This window comes from Leucoraja erinacea, chromosome 29 (genome assembly GCF_028641065.1).
Source record: "Leucoraja erinacea ecotype New England chromosome 29, Leri_hhj_1, whole genome shotgun sequence".
Lineage (NCBI taxonomy): Eukaryota > Metazoa > Chordata > Chondrichthyes > Rajiformes > Rajidae > Leucoraja > Leucoraja erinaceus.
Window position 1 is genome coordinate 13,467,253 of NC_073405.1, and position 18,959 is coordinate 13,486,211.

At 44.2% G+C, this 18,959-nt stretch overlaps 1 protein-coding gene across 1 annotated transcript in view; it reads left to right on the plus strand.

Annotated features, from left to right (window-relative positions):
• LOC129711185 (unconventional myosin-If-like) overlaps positions 1-17,764 on the plus strand; it is a 70,647-nt gene extending 52,883 nt beyond the window's left edge. Inside the window, exons 17-28 of the mRNA XM_055658646.1 lie at positions 53-159; positions 653-751; positions 2,333-2,477; positions 2,688-2,802; positions 4,355-4,524; positions 6,268-6,413; positions 7,385-7,531; positions 8,742-8,890; positions 9,650-9,730; positions 10,946-11,159; positions 12,290-12,453; positions 13,965-17,764. Coding sequence (XP_055514621.1) covers positions 53-159; positions 653-751; positions 2,333-2,477; positions 2,688-2,802; positions 4,355-4,524; positions 6,268-6,413; positions 7,385-7,531; positions 8,742-8,890; positions 9,650-9,730; positions 10,946-11,159; positions 12,290-12,453; positions 13,965-14,041 — 1,614 coding nt within the window. The 3' untranslated portion in view covers positions 14,042-17,764. The remainder of the gene's footprint in view (positions 1-52; positions 160-652; positions 752-2,332; positions 2,478-2,687; positions 2,803-4,354; positions 4,525-6,267; positions 6,414-7,384; positions 7,532-8,741; positions 8,891-9,649; positions 9,731-10,945; positions 11,160-12,289; positions 12,454-13,964) is intronic.
• The last annotated feature ends 1,195 nt before the right edge of the window (positions 17,765-18,959 follow it).

Sequence of the window (18,959 nt, forward strand, 5' to 3'; positions counted from 1 at the left end):
TATTCAAAATACGGGTAGTTTTTATAGTTGTTCATTCCTTTCTCTGATTTAGAAACAAGCAAATGACCTGGTAAGCAGGTTAATGAAGTGTACTCCACATTACATCCGTTGTATAAAACCCAACGAGACCAAGAAACCAAGGGACTGGGAGGAGAGCAGGTAGGTTTTTATTGGTTTAATTTGGTTGACAACCTCACAGTGATTTGTTGTTATTGGCGTGACTAAACGCTTTCTCCCTCAGTGGAAATATTTTTGACTCTCCCGGGGTATAGGTGATTGAGAATGCAAGCGGATCATTGCAAGAAACGTTGGGATTCGGTGCTCAGTTCGCCACTTGTTGTAACCAATCTGCGTGATTAGATTCATTTTTTACATCCACTGAATCAGTCTGGGAAGCGTCTGATAGTAAAATCAGGTAAAAGCTTCAGTGGGGGAAATGTCTTGTGTGCTCAGATTCAACAGCAGAAGTAAGATGCAAAAGCCTGCAGTGTGATGAAGTGATGTTGCTCAGTTAAACTATTTATGTGATGCATCGGTAGTTTGATGCTGTTACGATAAATCCACAAGTATCTCACCCAAAGTAATCATTCTTAACATTGACTGAGGAAGTGATATATTTCTAATCTCTCTTTTTCAATCCAAAATCTCTCAGGGCAAAACATCAAGTTGAATACCTGGGACTGAAGGAGAATATTCGAGTGCGGAGAGCTGGATTTGCCTTCAGAAGGGCTTTCCCAAAATTCATACAGAGGTACATTCCTATATATGACTTCTCACCCCCGACAGTATATCCGCTCAGATGCTCAGTGTGCAAAATGAAAGGGAGCTGGGTGTCTTTATTAACTTTACGCACAGTTTAATGAGATTGCCAAATCTGGTTGGACATCTTCCAAGCAGCTTTATCACAGCACCACCCATCCCAACCTCTGGGAGCCGGGGGTGGGTTTGAGACCTGAACCATTGATCCAATGGCTTAGGTTGGTATCTCCTGCCAAACTGGAGGATTTAAATAAAGTGAAATAAATTACATCACTAACAACTTGAGTGTGTTCAAGAAAGTGAGGGAGAGCTTTCTGGATGTTAAGGGAATCGAGGGATATGTGATGGTGCAGGAAGTTGGTGGTGGAGCCATGATCTCGAGGAATGGCAGGGTTAGTCCGATGAGCCAAACGGCCTCTTCTGCTCAGCTTCTCATGTGAATGTGAACTGTTTGCATGTAACTCTCATCTTGCTTGGGTTCAGAGAGTTGCAGAGGTACCAATGGGAAAAGGACATTTCTGGTGATTTGTGATGGAAAGATTACACCCGTGGGTTTAACTGGCTAAGGCTCAGGACAACGGGCTTCCCTGGTCTTGTGTGGACATGGCAACTGTAGGGAGAGCTGGATAGGTTAGGACTTTTTTCTCTGGATGTTATATATAAAATTCAAGCCATCGAGTCTGTTGCCCTTTGCACAAGTATAGTGAAGTATAGAACATAGACTTGGACAACATGCATTAACAATGTGCTAAACAAGACGTTAGTGCAGAAACACAATTAGAAACAAGTCCATGATGGTGCAAGACAAGAAATGTGACATAAGATCATAAAGACAGAGAGACTTCAATGTTTGCTGTAATAATGTCTGATCGCATCCTGATAGTGACATGTCAAGTGGCAGGGTAGGAAAGAAAGCATTTTGCATGCTTGGGAAGTGTAATGAGTACAAAGGTTGGGACATCATGATGCAGCTGAACAAGTCATTGATGAGACCACAGTAATAGGAAGGACATCATTAAGTTGGAAAGAGTGCAGCAGAGATTCACCAGGATGTTGTCTGGGCTTGTGGGCTTGAGTTGGGAGAGGTTGGATAGGTTAGGACTTTTTTCTCTGGAGGTTGAGGCGTGACATTATTGAGCTGCACAAGATCATGAGGGAGATGGATAAAGTGAACACTCACATTCTATTTTACCAGTGTAGTGGATTCTAAAACTGGAGGACACAGGCTTGAGATGAGAGAGGAGAGTTTTAAGAGGGATCTCGGGGGTAACACTTTCACTCAGAGGGAAGTCCGCATCTGGAACGAGCTGCCAGAGGAAACTATAGAAGTGGATACAAATTTGACTTTTAAAATACATTTGGACAGATAAATGGATAAGAAGGGTTTAGAGGTATATGGGCCAAATGCAGGAAAATGGGACTAACCCAAAATGCGATCTTGGTCGGCATGAAAAAGGTGGGCTGAGGGGCCTGTTTCCGTACTGTACGGTTATATGACTCTGTACAAATGCAGACATGTGGAGCTCCTTTACCTTTGACTAAGGCGGTGTCTGTGCTTTCCCCTTGTTTAAAGGTATGCCATCCTCACACCAGAGACCTGGCCCCGTTGGAGTGGCGATGAACGTCAAGGTACTCAACATTTGCTGCGTTCTGTCAACATGGACTCCGACCAGTACCAGATGGGCAAAAATAAAATATTCATCAAGAACCCAGAATCAGTAAGTTATCGCTGTGGCTTGAGTTCACATCGTTTATTGAGCTGAGTCTCAGTGCCCAAACCGGATTTATTCTCGAGCCGCAGCAGCGGCTGTGTGCTGAGCAACTTTGCCTGTTCACCATCCAGCAGGGTTGTATCCGTGTCTAACTGATTTCTTTCTCTGTCACTCCTTCACTCCTGTCATTAACCATCCGCTGCGGTGAAATTCCAGCTTTTCCTTTTGGAGGAAATGAGAGAACGGAAGTTTGATAGATTCGCTCGTGTCATCCAGAAAGCATGGAGGAAGTACATAGCATGGAGAAAGTATGAAGAGATGAGAGAAGAAGGTAAAACTCTGACGGAACTGGTCATCGTAAGTTGTACGTAAAGTCATAGAGTCATCAAATCATAAAGCACAGAAACAGGCCCTTTGGCCCAATTCGTCCATGCTGACCATGATGCCCCATCTAAGCTAGTCCCATTTGCCCTCATTTGACCGATATCCATCTAAACCTTGTGAACTGCAGATGCTGGAAAATCGAAGGTACACAAAAATGCTGGAGAAACTCAGCGGGTGCAGAAGCATCTATGGAGCGAAGGAGATAGGCAACGTTTCGGGCCGAAACGTTGCCTTTCTCCTTCGCTCCATAGATGCTTCTGCACCCGCTGAGTTTCTCCAGCATTTTTGTGTACCTTCCACCTAAACCTATCCTGTCAAAATATCTTTTAAATGCTGTTATTGTACCTTCCTCACCTACCTCCTCTGGCAGCTTGTTCCATAAAAAGATGCCCCTCAGGTTACTATTAAATCTTTCCCCTATCAATACAACCACCAATGTCACTCACCAACCCCCGCCCCATGTCCCAGCAATTTTCATCCTTACAAGGCCTAATGATGTACTTTTGGAACAGCCATGTTGGTAGTTGCCTCTGTTCCTGACTTAGGCAGTGATTCACAGAAGCTGACCACACACACACACACAGCTGGGGGAAGATATAACAGGAACCTTTTTCACACAGAGGATGGTGAGTATTTGGAACGAGCTGCCAGAGGAGATAGTTGAGGCAGGTATTATAACAATATATAAAACATGTTTGGCCAGATACATGGATAGGAACGGTTTAGAGGGATATGGGCCAAATGTGGTCAAACAAAACTAACTTAGATTGGGCATCTTGGTTGGCATTGGCAAACTGAGCCAAAGGCTGTATGATTCTATGACTCTATGATTGCCTTGCTACAGAATCACATGTGCTTTCTCAACCTGACTGCCAAAGTCAATTATTTATGACCTTAGAATAACTGATAATTTTTTTAATACTCATTTGAGTTGGTGTTGCATTTAATGACCATAAGACACAGGAGCAGATTTAGGCCATTCAGCCCATCTAGTCTACTCTACTATTTGATTGTGGTTGATCTATTATTTCCTCCCAACCCACTCTCCTGCCTTCTCCCAGTAACCTTTGATGCACACAGGGGCCTGTAAACCTGTAGCAAGTGAGAATTTCATGGTTCCATTTCATATCTGATGCACCTGACACATAAACATTCTTGAAACTTGAATCTTAAACTCCATAAACCTGTCCCTGTATCCCTTTCGGAATTGTATCCTCCACTTTACATTCCCTCGACTCGTTGTTCCAATGGAATTGTGGCACCTCAAATTGTTTACATTAAATTTACAAGCAAGTGTCCAGCATCTCCAACTTGCCCATATGTTCATAGTCCATTGCCATTCTCCTTGTAGTTAGTTCCCTGGATCTCTGTGTTTTGTGTCATCTGCAGTACAAATGCTTGAAATTAATTTAACATCAGAAAGTTCCTGTTACTTCCACCAGGCTGCAGTTTCCGTTACATTGGTGACATTCCAGTGATTTTATTGTTGATTATTGCAGCCTCCAGCATCCTTTACAACTTCAAAGAGAGACGGCGGAACAGTATTAACCGAAACTTTGTCGGTGACTACCTCGGCATTGAAGACAGACCAGAACTGCAGCAGTTCCTTGGCAAACGGGAAAGAGTCGATTTTGCAGACTCTGTCACTAAATTTGATCGAAGATTTAAGGTAAGAGTTTGATAATCGAATCTCTGAGTAAAGGAGAGGAGAAAGATGGACAATTTAGTTCCCTCATTGTTTTCGATATCCCCTCCCTCCCTCCCAACCAACCAATGACCTCTTGGTGGGCACAGAGCTCTGTGGCCAATCTAAGCAATAATGGTACTCCAAACATGAATAGTTCTCTGCTCTGCTGGGAATACTCAAAGCAGAGGAAAGGGACTGGATGTTAAGACAAAGGAGATGTGGGAAATGTTATGTTATAAATGTTATAAACATACTCTGTTTATTCTGTACTGTTTTCTTAAGCAAATAATGTAGGAGCTGAAGGTTTTCGATGCATTGACCCTAAAGAGTAGAAACATCACTTTCAGCGTTTTGTGTGAGATTCACCTCTGGAAAGTCAGGTTCGGGGGAAGTGCAGTGATAGAGAGCTCTCTGGTCTCATCCACACTGGGACCGACAGCCCATCTCCCTGTGTACTCTAAATGAATCTGCCTTTGTCCTTAAAGTAAGGAAGAAGGAGCAGAGATGTACCAAACCAGATCTTCCTTCCTCTTTATGGAATTACAGAGCATTACCACATGAAGACAGGCCCTTCAGCCCGCCTTATCCATGCTGACCAAATTGACATATTGAGGTCTTTCCATTTGCCTGAATTTGGCCCATAGGCCTCTAAACCATTCCTCTCCATAAACCAAATCCAAATGTCTTTTTAAATGTTTGCACTCGAGGGAATAAATATTTTTCAAGTGCAGGGGATCAGAGAACCAGCCCTCTGGAGTATAGGATAGAGGAGATGTGGAAAGCAGATCTCCTGATCTCGGAGATGGCAGATTCTGAAATCTGGAGCAGAAAAGCCATAAGACATAGGAGCAAAATTAGGCTAATCAGCCCTTTGAGTCTACTCCAACATTCAATCTTGGCTTATCTGTTTTTCCCTCTCAACCCCATTCTCCTGCCTTCCCCCAGTAACCTTTAACACCCTAACTAATCAAGAACCTATCTATTTCCACCTTAAAAATACCCAATATCTTCAAACTGTTGGAGGACCTCAGCAGGCATCTGTGGAGGGAAAGGACGTTGACATTTTGGATCAAGGACTGAGTGTGGCGAGGGAAGATATAGTTATGGAGAGGAGAGGGCAAACATGGGACGGGGCAAGGAGGTGATGGGTTGTAGTAGAAATTCATGAGAGGCATAGATAAGGGTTGGCAGTCTGAATCTTTTTTTTGCAGGTTGGAAATGTCAAAGACAAAAGAGCATAGCTTTAAGTTTAAAGGAGGTGTGCAGAGCAAGTGTTTTACACTGAGTGTAGTGGGTGCCTGGAACATGCGGCCAGGGGTGGTGGTGGAGGCAGATATGATAAATGCAATAAAGAGGCTTTTAGATAGGCACATGGATATGCAGGGAATGGAGGGATATGGATCATGAGCAGACGGAGGAGATTAGTTTAACATGGCATCATGTTTGGCACGGACATTATGGAATGAAGAGCCTGTTCCTGTGCCATAATATTCTACGTTTTTCTATGCTCTAATGCCGTGGGATTGTCACCGTTGTCCGATAATAACAATAATCCCATGGCACATCTTCTGAATTTTGATTATTGTCGCTTTGGGGCCATTGCATAGAATACCCTGCAGATGCAGCAGCAACAATGCATGCCTGACCATTGCATTCATTCATATACCTGCATCAGCCTGTGTTTGGTGTTTATTGGTAATTGTCATATTCAATCATCATTTTCAGGGAATAAAGCGTGACCTTATATTATCTCCTAAATATATTTATCTAATTGGTCGAGAAAAAGTCAAGAAAGGACCTGAAAAAGGTCAAATCAAGGAGATTCTGAAGAGGAAGATTGATATCCAGAACATCACTGGTGTGTCATTGAGGTACAGTGACTTTGCTTTGTAGATACCTGTCGGGTCTCTGACTGAAACTATTGACATTCACCCAGCCTGGGGATTGGCATCAAATTCGGATATATTGCATCTATTGAACACCTATTCTACATGTTGATATAATTATGAAAAATATATTACATTTCTAAGAAGGCATTAAAATGGCTTAAAATGGATATTATGGGAATGGAGGGATATGGATCACGTGCAGGGAGAGGAGATTCATTTAACTTGGCGTCATGTTCGGAACGGACATCGTGGGCTGAAGGGCCTGTTCCTGTGCTGTATTTTTCCGTGGTCCAAGGATATCGATCTAATGACTAAAGCTAGTGCTTTTCACGTGGAGGATTCCAGAAAATAAATCCACTTTTGGCACTGATCTTGCCTCCTACTTCCACCACGGCAACCAGCTTCACTTGCCCTGTGGTTCTGAAGTAAGGCACAAGAAACTCTGACCATGTGCCCAGATCTACACTGTGAACCTGCCCCTTCAAAATTGTTCAGAATCAGCCGAGCCAATCCCAGCAACCATTCCAAGTTTGAGAACCATTTGGCAATAATATTTTGATCTGAAGATAGACACAAAAAGCTGGAGTAACTCCGCGGGACAGGCAGCATCTCTGGAGAGAAGGAATGGGTGACTTTTTGGGTCAGGACCCTTTGGACTCTTTCCAGAGATGCTGCCTGTCCCACTGAGTTACTCCAGCTTTTGATGTCTATCTTCGGTTTAAATCAGCATCTGCAGTTCCTTCCTACATGTTTTGATCTGAGGTACACCAACTCAACTATTGGGTTTGGGTTGGTCAACCTCGAACCCAAGGTTCAAGATCTCAGTCTCTCGTTATTCCTCGTGTTCATGATACCACTTCACTATTCCAAAGCCACTTGTTGTAAACACCCACGATTGTTCTTGAGAGATGACGATGTGGGAAATGATGGCTTGTTGATTGTTTTTATTTCAGCACCAAGCAAGATGACTTCCTTGTCCTGCACGAACCAGAGTACGACAGCCTCCTGGAGTCCATTTTTAAGACTGAGCTCCTCAGTCTCCTGTGCAAGCGAACTGAAGAGCTCACCCATCAAAAATTAAAGCTCAATTTTTCTGACACGTAAGGATACACCCTGTTACTTTTCCTTTCTCTGTTGTTGGGTAAACATTCAAGCTCACAGTGAACCATAAAGTGCTAGAATAACTCAGCAGGTCAGTGTGGAAACAGGACCTTCAGCCTAACTTGCCCACACTGATGAGAACGTCCCATCTACACTAGTCCCACCTGCCTGTGTTTGGCCCTCTAAACCTATCCTATCATGCACCGTGAGCTGTTTTAAATATCTGGGAGTCCACATCTCCGAGGATATGACATGGACATCACACGCCTCAGCACTCGTGAGTAAGGCAAGGCAGCGCCTTTACCACCTCAGGCAATTGAGGAAATTCAGAGTGTCTCCGAGGATCCTCCAGTGCTTCTACGCAGCGGCTGTGGAAAGCATCTTGTCCGGGAATATTACCATCTGGTTTGGGAATTGCTCTGCCCAGGACAAGAAGGCTCTGCAGAGAGTAGTGCGTTCGGCTGAACGCACTATGGGAACTTCACTCGCCCCCCTGCAGGAACTATACATCAGGAGGTGCAACTCCAGAGCCAACAAAATCATGAGAGACCCCTTCCACCCCTGCAACAGACTGTTCCAGCTGCTACGGTCAGGCAAACGCCTCCGTTGCCATGCTGTGAGAACGGAGAGGTGGAGAAGGAGTTTCTTCCCAGAGGCCATTCGGACTGTAAATGCCTTTCTCACCAGGGACTAACTATACTGAACGTTTTTCCTTCCAATATTTATTATGTAAAAGAATATGTGTGTTTATGATTGTGTTTATAGTTTGTTTGTTTTTGTTTGTTTGTCTTTTTGCACAAAGTCCGCGAGCATTGCCACTTTCATTTCACTGCACATCTTGTATGTGTATGTGACGAATAAACTTGACTTGACTTGACCTGTCTAAATGTTTCTTAAACATTACAGTAGAGTTATCAAAGTTATAATATGACTGAAAATGTAGAAGCTCTTTCGGTCAAAATTGTGAGTGGATAACCATAGATAGTCTCTTCTTGATGTCCAAGCACTGTCCTTCTGTAATCACACTATTTACACCTGAACTCTGGAGCACAGACCATCGGAGCTGAGGCCATTTCCTCAGGAGTAAAATATGCCTTTAGTCAGCAATGCCAGCAATATGTTCTAAATGTTGTTTGTTTCGAGGAGTGATTCAAGATTTTCCTCTGATTGTAATCATGTGGCTTCACTTTATTTGTTTGTGTCAAACAGCATACAATTCAAAATCAAGAAGGAAGGGTGGGGAGGAGGTGGCTCTCGAAACATTGTCTTCAGCAGAGGCCAGGGAGAGCTGGTAACAATGAAACCTGCTGGAAAGGCGCTTACCATTACTATTGGAGACGGACTACCCAAGAATTCCAGTAAGTTCCCGTGTATTACCATCATGAAGTGTTGTTGATTGCAGAGTGTGTTGAGTTATTTCCCACAGGGTCAACACTGTGTTAAGAGAAAGAGAAGTTTGAAACAACTGTAGAACCTGTTTCATTACAGAGTTTGGGAAGTACTGCAGTGGAGTTTTCAAATTCAGAGACCTGGACATGTGGGGGTATCATGAACATGCTTCCTTCCTCGCATCCCTATTTCCAATCTCCCTCATCAAGTTTTGATCTTGTCATTCTGTTATTAACCTTGCGACGTGCATCCCCACGTCTCTGAAGCCATTGCTTCTCAACATAACCGCTGCCTCTATCCATTCACCATCTTCCTCCAGCACCTCTCACCCAGCCCATGGGGTTGGGGACAGGGTCAGGATCGCTCAGGATTATGACATGCCTTTCCCGGACCATCCATCTCCTCCACTCCGACAGGGAGGAAGATCCTCGACATTCACTTCGCTTCCCCACTTCATTTCACTGGTTCATGGCCCAGTTCCCCTTGTAATCGCAATCTCCGGATTCCCAATCCCACCGTCTGTCCGCCCACCATCCTTCACGACTCCATTCTTTCCATCACCATCAAGTTCCCAGCCTAATTTTACTGCTCCCCTTCCGCCACCCAAATCCTTGCAAAGCTGAGAAGTTCTGGGAATGAGGGGTGCAGAGTAAACCATGGACCAGTTGCTGGCTTGTAATATTCCTCCTGCTGTGATGCTGATGGTTGCTTTATCTCTCCCCGGACAGAGCCAACGAAGAAAGGTGTTCCACAGAACCGAGGGTTTGGGAAAATCTCTCCTGCCAGGTCTGCTCCCCCAGCACCATCAGGTACTGAATCCATCAGCATGGTCGACTGGTGTATATAAATGAGCCTTCTCATCGTGTATCGTGAACCACTCATCATAATGTTGTCACAATCAAGCCGGACTCAAATCATTATCATTATCATTATCATCCTTTTATTGTCATCTTGCAAAGCAACAGTTGTACAGTGCAAAATGAGAAGACGTTTCCCAGGGAATACCGGAGCATCGCACATAAAAACTTAAACATTTCACGCATAAATAAAAACGAAAAAAACCCAATCTAGTTCCTGATAAAAAACAGTACGAATAGTTTTTAAAAGTGCAGGTAAAAAAAGCAACATTAAAATACAAGTTTAAAAAAAGAGTCATAAAACGTCCAGGGCAGCTGATTTAAGTGGCTATAATATTTAAAATATAATTTTTAATATTTAATATTTTAATATTTAAAATATTATAGGTGGAGCAAAGGGATGATCATACTTTTTAGCATTGTAGCGCATCTGCTCCATACACAAAGTCCAATGTGTAAAGGTGGCTGCAAGGAATCAGACAGCACCCAAACTTCTGGAATGACTATTTAGAAGCCTGATGACAGAGAGGAAGAAGCAATTCCTGAGTCTGGTGGTGTGTGCTTTCAAGCTTTTGTATCTTCTGACAGACAGGAGCAGGGAAAAGATGGACTGGCTGGGGTGGGACACCTTTCATTATGTTAGTTGCTTTACCAAGGCTGCATGAAGTGTAGATGTTGTGTCGGGCCTACAGTCTGTTGAGTTTGTGCAGATACCTCGATGTGAGTTTGCTTGTATGTTTGCCTTGCCTTCCACATGAGACACTCACTGAGTGACGCCATTCCCCAAACATCACCCAGCGGGAGTGAATTAGGGAGCGGGTGGATAAGGTTGACATCGGCTGAAGATCACAGTCTCCACCCAGGGATGGGTGGGGAATGGAGCAAGTTTGGGAGTTTGCGATTGGGGGTGGAGGTGGAGGTGGTACACTTGTCTATGATAAACCTAAACCACCTGCTCACAATCAGATATCCAGACCAGATTACCCACAGTATCTACACCTCTCCTTGAACTGGTATTGGGCTAGGGGTGATTAGGGTGATTAGAATTTACTTGACTTGCAGTTTAGAAATGTTGCCACAAGCTCCACAGATGCGGTTCACACCAGTCCCTGCAGCGTTGGGGAAGCAAAGATAAATCTCTCATGATTCCTGTTTCTCTCTCCCAAGGACGGTGCGGTAATGGTGCACCTCGATTCTCACGCGACTCTCAGATGAGTCGGGAACAAATGTATTCCAAGCCCATGAAAAACCCGGCAAAGTCACGAATCGGTTTGGAAATGCCTTCGCTGCCAAAACAAGGCGCTACAACCAAAGCAAGAAAGTCCGTAAACATCAATGCTAACATGGAGTTCATGAAGGTACCTGATGAAGGAGTTGCAGGGTAAGTGAGGAGAACTCTCTGGCTCTGTGTATGTGATTGCTCTCACCCACTTAGCCAGAGTGGGTGAGAGCACTTGCTCTGACCCAAGAGCAATGGCTCAGAGCCTCAAGAGTGTTTAATTGTCATATGTACCAGCAATGGAACAATGAGATTCTTACTTGCTACAGCTTTAAGGGCCTGTCCCACGATCATGCGACTGCATGCGGCAAGCGCGACCTAACGTGGTCGCTTGAGCCGTACGGCCTCACGGGGCCGGTCCCACTTTGATCGCTGGAGCTGTATGGAGTTGTGCGGAGCTGGTCCCGACATCGTGCGGGGCTCCAAAAAACTGACCGTGTTCAAAAATTCTGTGCGGCAACAGCCTGCCGGCCCGCTGCCACCTCGGCGCCATACGCACCGCCTCGACGGGCATACACAGCGTCTCGACGCCGTACATCACGAGCGAACTTCACGTCACTCACTCGACCTCCGCGCGGCCCCCGCTTATGGTTTGGTCACGCTCGCCACATGCAGGCGCATGCTGGTGGGACAGCCCTGTACGGGGATCACTCGACCTCTGCGCGGCCCCCGCTTCCGGATTGGTCGCGATTGCCGCATGCAGGTCACATGCTCGTGGGACAGGCCCTTTACAGGCCCGTTAATGCACAAACACACGCACCGTAGTCAGAATCTTTTCCCCAGGATGGAAAAATCAAATACTGGAAAGGTGAGGAACAAAGAAAATATCTCTGATAGTGTGAGAACGGTTACTCAATTTTGCTGCAATTGTAGATCTTGAGCAAAACACAAAGTGCTGGAGGAACTTAATGGGTCAGGCAGTATATGTGGAGGGAAATGGACAGATGAGGTTTCAGGTCGGGACCCTTCTTTGAACTAAATGTGGCGGATCAGTGGCAGGTAAACTCAGACGAATGTTCGCGGTCTTGGGACATACCAAGCGGGCCAGAAAAAAAGAAAGTATAAAGAAAACTGAGCTAATTGCATTACAGAAATGGCCAGTTCTGAGACTAACAGAAAGAGAGAGCAAATTACAGAAAGTTGGAGTATTCAATATTGATTATTTTACTTGAGTTAATATCGGATAAGGGAACAAACATCTGAACCAGTTGCACGGAAATCTGTCTTGATAGAATCCAAAGAAGACGCAGCATATCTCAAAGACCCCTGCCAGCAGTGGGGCGCCCTAAACCACAGCCGCGGACCCCCAAGTGTCGGGCACTTTATCAGTACACTGGTCAGGACATGGATGAACTCAGCTTTGATGTCAATGATGTCATGGATCTCCTATTGGAAGGTAAGATTATAAAGCCGTCATGTGTGTTAACAATATCTACAGCCCAATATCTACAGCTTCTTCCACCCCTGCAACAGACTGTTCCAGCCGCTACGGTCAGGCAAACGCCTCCGTTGCCATGCAGTGAGAACGGAGAGGTTGAGAAGGAGTTTCTTCCCAGAGGCAATTCGGACTGTAAACGCCTTTCTCACCAGGGACTAACTGTACAGAACGTTTTTGCTTCTATTATTTATTATGTAAAATAATATGTGTGTTATGATTGTGTTTATAATTTGTTTGGTTATTTTGTTCCGCGAGCATTGCCACTTTCATTTCACTGCACATCTCGTATGTGTATGTGACAAATAAACTTGACTTGACTTGACTTGACTTGACTTGAACAATACAGACAACTAGTTCAACAGTAAGCTGGAAGGAGGAATCCCATTGCAACTTACATCAGATGAAAAGTTGAAAAATCTTTCCTTAATTGGCCATAAGCAAAAATGAGCAAACTGTACCCCGAGGAAAACACAAACTGCTGGAGGAATTCAGTGGGTCAGGCAGCATCTGTGGAGGGAATGAACAGGTGATGTTATGGGTCGGGACCCTTCTTCAGATGGTAGCTCAGTGTTTCTCCTTTTAAGTTCTTAAGGTGTTAAGAATAAAAGCATAGAATGGTGCAGTCAGCCCCAGAAAGTGCATGATAATTAGGCTATGTACCCCACAGTGCTGGCAGGATGGAAACAGGCCCTTCGGACCACCGAGTCCACACTGGCCATCAATCACCGGTTCACACTTGTTCTATATTATTCCACTGATTCATCCACCCTTCACACTAGGGGCAATTTACGGAAGGCCAATTAACCTGCAAACCAGCGCATCTTTTGGATGTGGGAGGAAACTGCAGTACCCGGTCACAAGGGGAACATTCAAACTCCACACAGACAGCACACGATGTCAGGAACAAACCCGGGTCTCTGACGCTATGAGGCGTTGTTTGTTAATTTCAACAAGTTTTGAAGAGGAGTTTTGATTTTTGTTTTGTTTCGAGACCTCAGGCTTGAAGCACACTATCAATAACTGAAGCCAATGGACATGAATTTCAGACCCTGGATTACAATGGTATTTTATATTTAACACCAATGACTAAGGCCAGAACTCTGCTCTTCTGGGTTAGTGACTGTCACTCCAGACCTCCCAGACGTCACCTATTGCAGTGTGTATACAACTGGAATTATCCTCAGATGCCATATCCATAGTCCCAGCGCTAAACAACCGCCCCTATCAATGAGCATGTTATACTGCCACATAGACCCGTTTATCTGTTGGTGTTTCCAGTCCTTCTTTAAAACAACAGTCACCTGGCCAAAACTCAACAAATATTTAATTTATACCTCACATATATAATGGTCCAGTGAGCCATGGTAGGGTCCAGGTGTGTTTCAGACCACGCTGATCTGAGAGGTTTGGTAAGCACATGATTAACAGGGGCACGTCCTCAAATGTGATGAATTTGTTGAATTTTCCAGATCCATCGGGATGGTGGAAGGGCCGTTTACGTGGAAAAGAAGGACTTTTTCCAGGAAACTATGTGGAGAAGATTTGAACTGTCCCAGGTCTGGGCTCAAATAGTACTGTACTGATCATCAGAAACTCAAGTGTACTGATCGGACATGGACGTCAGAATGTCCACATGTGGGACAACCCACCATTACATAAGTTTCTGTTTCAATGTACAATCTTGCCACATTTTCCAATTAGAGTTGTTTAGAGATCTGCTAAAACTGGGATTCAGTGGTCACATTTCAGATCTGCTTTAATAACTAAACTGGCGACGGCAATGAAGAAATGTTTTTGACCAAAGGTTTATTTTATTACCATTCAATCCAGATGGGTTTTATAATTTTCATAAAAAGCAAAGCTTGACTAAAATCACTGAGTTTTCATAAATTATTTGTTTTAACTGTTGCTTTTTGCAAAATAAGACAACGGGTCTTAAGATGTTTTTAAATTCATTCCAGGGATGCGGGCTTTACAAATTGTACCAGCATTTAATGGCCCACCCCAGTTGCCTTTAGAAATTGTAGTGATGAGCTGCCTTCATGAACCACTGCAGTCCTTGGGTATGGGTACACTCATGGTGCTTTTCTTGATTGAGTTCCAGGATCTTGAACCAGTGGTGATGAAGGAACAGTGATATATTTCTGAATCAAGACAGTGTGTGGCTTGGAGGGCAACTTCCCCTGGTGGTGTTCACTGTACGTTTGTTGCCCTGGTCTTTCTAGCAGGTAGAGGGGGAAGGTTTGAAAGATGGTATCTAGGGAGTCTTTGTGAGTTGTTTCAGTGCATCCTGTAGATGGTACAAACTGCTGCTGCTGTGTGATGGTGGAGTGAGGGAATGTTTGTGGACAAGTTGCCTATCGAGCGGGCTGTGTGTTGTCGAGCTTCGTGAATTCTGTTGTAGCTGCACTCACCCAGGCAAGTGGAATGTATTCCATCTCACTCCTGACCTGAACCTTGCCTGGTGGTCAGACTGTGAGGGTGAGGAGGTGAGTTATTCACCACAAGAATCCCAGCTTCAGACCTTCCTTGTGGCTGCTCTATGTATATTTTACTCAGCTCAGTTTCCGGTCACTGGTGGGTGGTGCCAGCTTATTGATAGTGGGGGATTCAATGATGGTGATGCCACTTAACTGTGAGAGACTGATGGCTGGATTTTCTCCAGTTGTATATCGCACTGCCTGCCACTGTGTGATATGAATGTTATTTACCTCCAGGCCTGGATATTGCCCAGGCCTTGCTGCATTTGGGTATAAGCTGCTTCATTATCTGAGGAGTGGTGAATAGTGCTGAACATCGTGCAATCATCAGCAAACATCACAATTTTGGACATTGAAGTCCTGCAGAGATGTCCTGTGGCTGAGATGAGTGCCCCACCCCAGCCACCACAGGCATCTTCCTTGGTGCTTTTAAGCTGTGATTCCAATTAGCAGAAGTTTTCCCCATTCCCATTGATTCCACTGCATTGGCTCCTTGATGCCACGCAGTCAAACGCTACCTAGATGACAATCGCTCTCATTCCACCACTGAAGTTCAGCTCCTCCTCCATGTATGGGGCAAGGCTGTGATGAGGTCGGGTGACTATGGTGGAACTCAGACTGAGCCTCTGTGAGCAGGGTGTTGCTGAGCTGGTGCTGGTCAACAGCACCATCGACAATCCATTCCAGCACTCTGCGGTGATCGAGTGTAGACTAATGGGGCAGTCATCGTCCAGGTTGGCTTTGCCCTGCTTCTTGTGGACGGAACACACCCAGGCTCCTTTCCATTGTCGGCGAGATGCCAACGTTGTGGTTGTATGGGGACGGTTTGGCCAAGGCATGGCAAGTCTCAGAGCACAATTCTTCAGCACTGTTGCCTGAATGTGTCAGGTCCCACAGCATTTGCTGCATCCAATGCCTTCAGCTGTCTTGTGGGGTGGATCACACTGATATCATTCAGATATCCCGCGGAGTGGATCGCACTGGCTGAAGACTGGTTTCAATCGTGGAGACCACTGGGGGAGACCGAGATGGATCCTCCACTGGCACCACTGGCTGGAGGTTCTCACAGATGCTTCTGCTTTCTCTGCTGTTCTGAAGTGCAGGCTCCCCGTCGATCACAGGGGATGGGGATATTGTGGAGACTCCTCCAGCAAGATGTTTAGTTGTCCGCCACCATTCACCACTGGCTGTGGCAGGACCGCAGAGCTTAAATCTGATCCATTGATTGTGGGATTGCATATCTCTGTCCATTGCACACTGCCAAGTAGGATGGTGACAGTGTCTCAAGAGAAAATGTACTGTCTGAGTGATATTAATTATGTGGCACTTATTGGGCCTAATGAAGCCTATTTAGTATCAACACTTTTCTAGTCATTTCCTATTTAAAGAAGGGCTGATGCAACATGAGTTTCAAGCAGAAGTAATCAACATGTTTTACGTTTCATTTAGGGAAACTTCCTCAAGACCTCACTCGACATACTGTGTTTTATTGCTGCGGCATAGATGCCCCTGGACACCATCATCTGTAAACATAAGGCAGACGTCCATGTGTAGCAGATAATGCCCCACTCTACCTCAGTATCACTGCTCCTGACCTGTCACACTGCAGTCTGGCATCCAGCACTGAAAGAGCAGACACTTACACCTACTTATAATGGAAGAACAAATCTACTGCCTACTTCCTATGGTAAATGCTTTCGCTATTGCCAAGGCCACCTCTTCTCTGCAACTGTCTGAGGCTGTCTGTTCACAACCATGGTGCTGTGCTTCATCCCAAAACAATTATCTGCACCATCACTAAGAGCACCGCTTCGCACCAGTGCAGTATGATCTCCACAGCTGCCACTGTTCATGCAGGCCAGCCATTTATGCTTCTTATTTTTAGTTTGGAGATACAGCGTGGAAACAGGCTCTTCGGCCCACCGAGTCCACACCAACCAGCGATCACACCCTACACTAGCATTATCCTACGCACTATGGACAATTTACAATTTTACTGAATCCAATTAACCTAAAACCTGTATGTCAATTAACCTAAAACAGGAGCACCCGGAGAAAACCCACAGACATAGGGAGAACATACAAATTCCATACAGACTTGGCCACAGTCAGGTTCGAACCTGGGTCTGTGGCACTATAAGGTGGCAACTCTACCATTGCACACAGTGCCTCCGCTTCTTATCATTGATTTCAATTGCATCTAGTTGAAGCTACAGCACTGATCACTGTGACGTCCCACTAGTTAGTCGCCAAACAAATATTTGTCCTGATTCCTTTGTTAGTTAGCCAATCCTTTGTCAAGCTAGTATTTCCCTAACTTCGCTTGCACTTACCTTCAAAGATTCAAAGGTTTATCTTATAAAACAAATTTTAGGCATGGAAAAATGTACAAAAAATATTCTTTCCACAAAGAAATGCTCTGCACTTTTGTGTCCAAAGGCCTTAAATGCTTGTCATATTTGTCTTATTAGAAGTTATTTGATCAATTATTAATTGCAAAGTAACCCACAAGTTTACTATATTATAATAATTATCAGTGAAAGCACAACTTGTATTTATAAAGTTCCAGTAATGTTTTAATGTTTCCAAGACACCAAAAGAGAGAGATATATTTGGTACCAAAGAGATCATTTGAAAGGGACCCAATGTTGGAATAATGTAAATGGAGATGTGCAACTACTAATTCATGTTCAACAAAGGAATTAACTATCGCAAAGCCATGAGGATCAAAATAAAATGAGAAAATATCTGTATTGAAATCTTAATATTACAAATAATGTGAAGAGAAATACTGATTTGTTTCCAATTATTACGAGTTTGCACAATTCAGAATTGCCTTGACAGAAATTTTATGCCAAACTTCTAACTGCTGCTCCTTCCTACCTGACTCTTTCTCCCCATAACCGTAGCCAGAGGGTGGTGAATCTGTGGAATTCGTTGCCACAGACAGTTGTGGATGCCAAGTCTTTGGGTATTTTTAAAACGAAGATTGACAGCTACTTGATTAGTAAGGGTGTCAAAGGTTACGGGGAGAAGGCAGGAGAATAGGGTCGAAAGGGAAAGATAGATCAGCCATGACTGAATGGCGGAGTAGACTCGATGGGCAGAATGGCCTAATTCTACTCTTTATGAACTCCATAATGTTTCTTCCACCTCTGTTCATTACTGTTACAGAATCTGCCTAAATGTATTTAAATAGTTCAATAAATGCTGTGAACATTTAGAATTCCAACCTTATTTCGCTTTCAATCTTCAAAAATTGGGGATTCTGGGGAAGTTTTGGGAAAAAGATGTGCTACAGCGAAGGCCTTGGCCTCACGGAAGACAGACCCTATTGTACAGTAATCCAGTGCATCAGACATGCTTCCAAGTTCAATGTTGACCTCAACTTGAAAGAGATGTGACCTCATCTTGAAAATGATTAGAGCTTACCTTATGCGATCAAACTTGCATATTTAAACTGATGTTGGGAGAAAAGCACTCGGGTTCTATAAGTATTTAACAAACAGTAAAACTCTGATAATCCCCACCCTCGGGTATTTATTTGTGGGTTCGGACTGACTGATTTTCTGATCTATCGGATGTTGTTTCTATTAATTCCCCCACACACCTTTCACTCACACTTGTTTTAAATGTTACAGAATGGTATTGTAAATTGTTTAACTAAAGAGAAAAAGGTAAACAAAGCCCAGCGAGTTATAAGGGTGCAACAAAGCACCATGACTTTAAAAGAGCCATGGGAATGGGGCCCTGGTGGGTTTAAAAGGAGCACCTGAAATGAAACTTTGTGGGCCAGGTACTGAATCATCAGGATTTCTTAACCTCAGCGAGCGGATAATAAAAGCTTTACTGTAACTGTATACAATTATACCACTTGAAGTTCAGAACATTCACATAATTTGTAGCAATTGTTTTGATATTGCCGTCTTGTCCATACTGAGTATTTTACTATCAGTATTTTTGCAATAGATTATTTTAAGATCA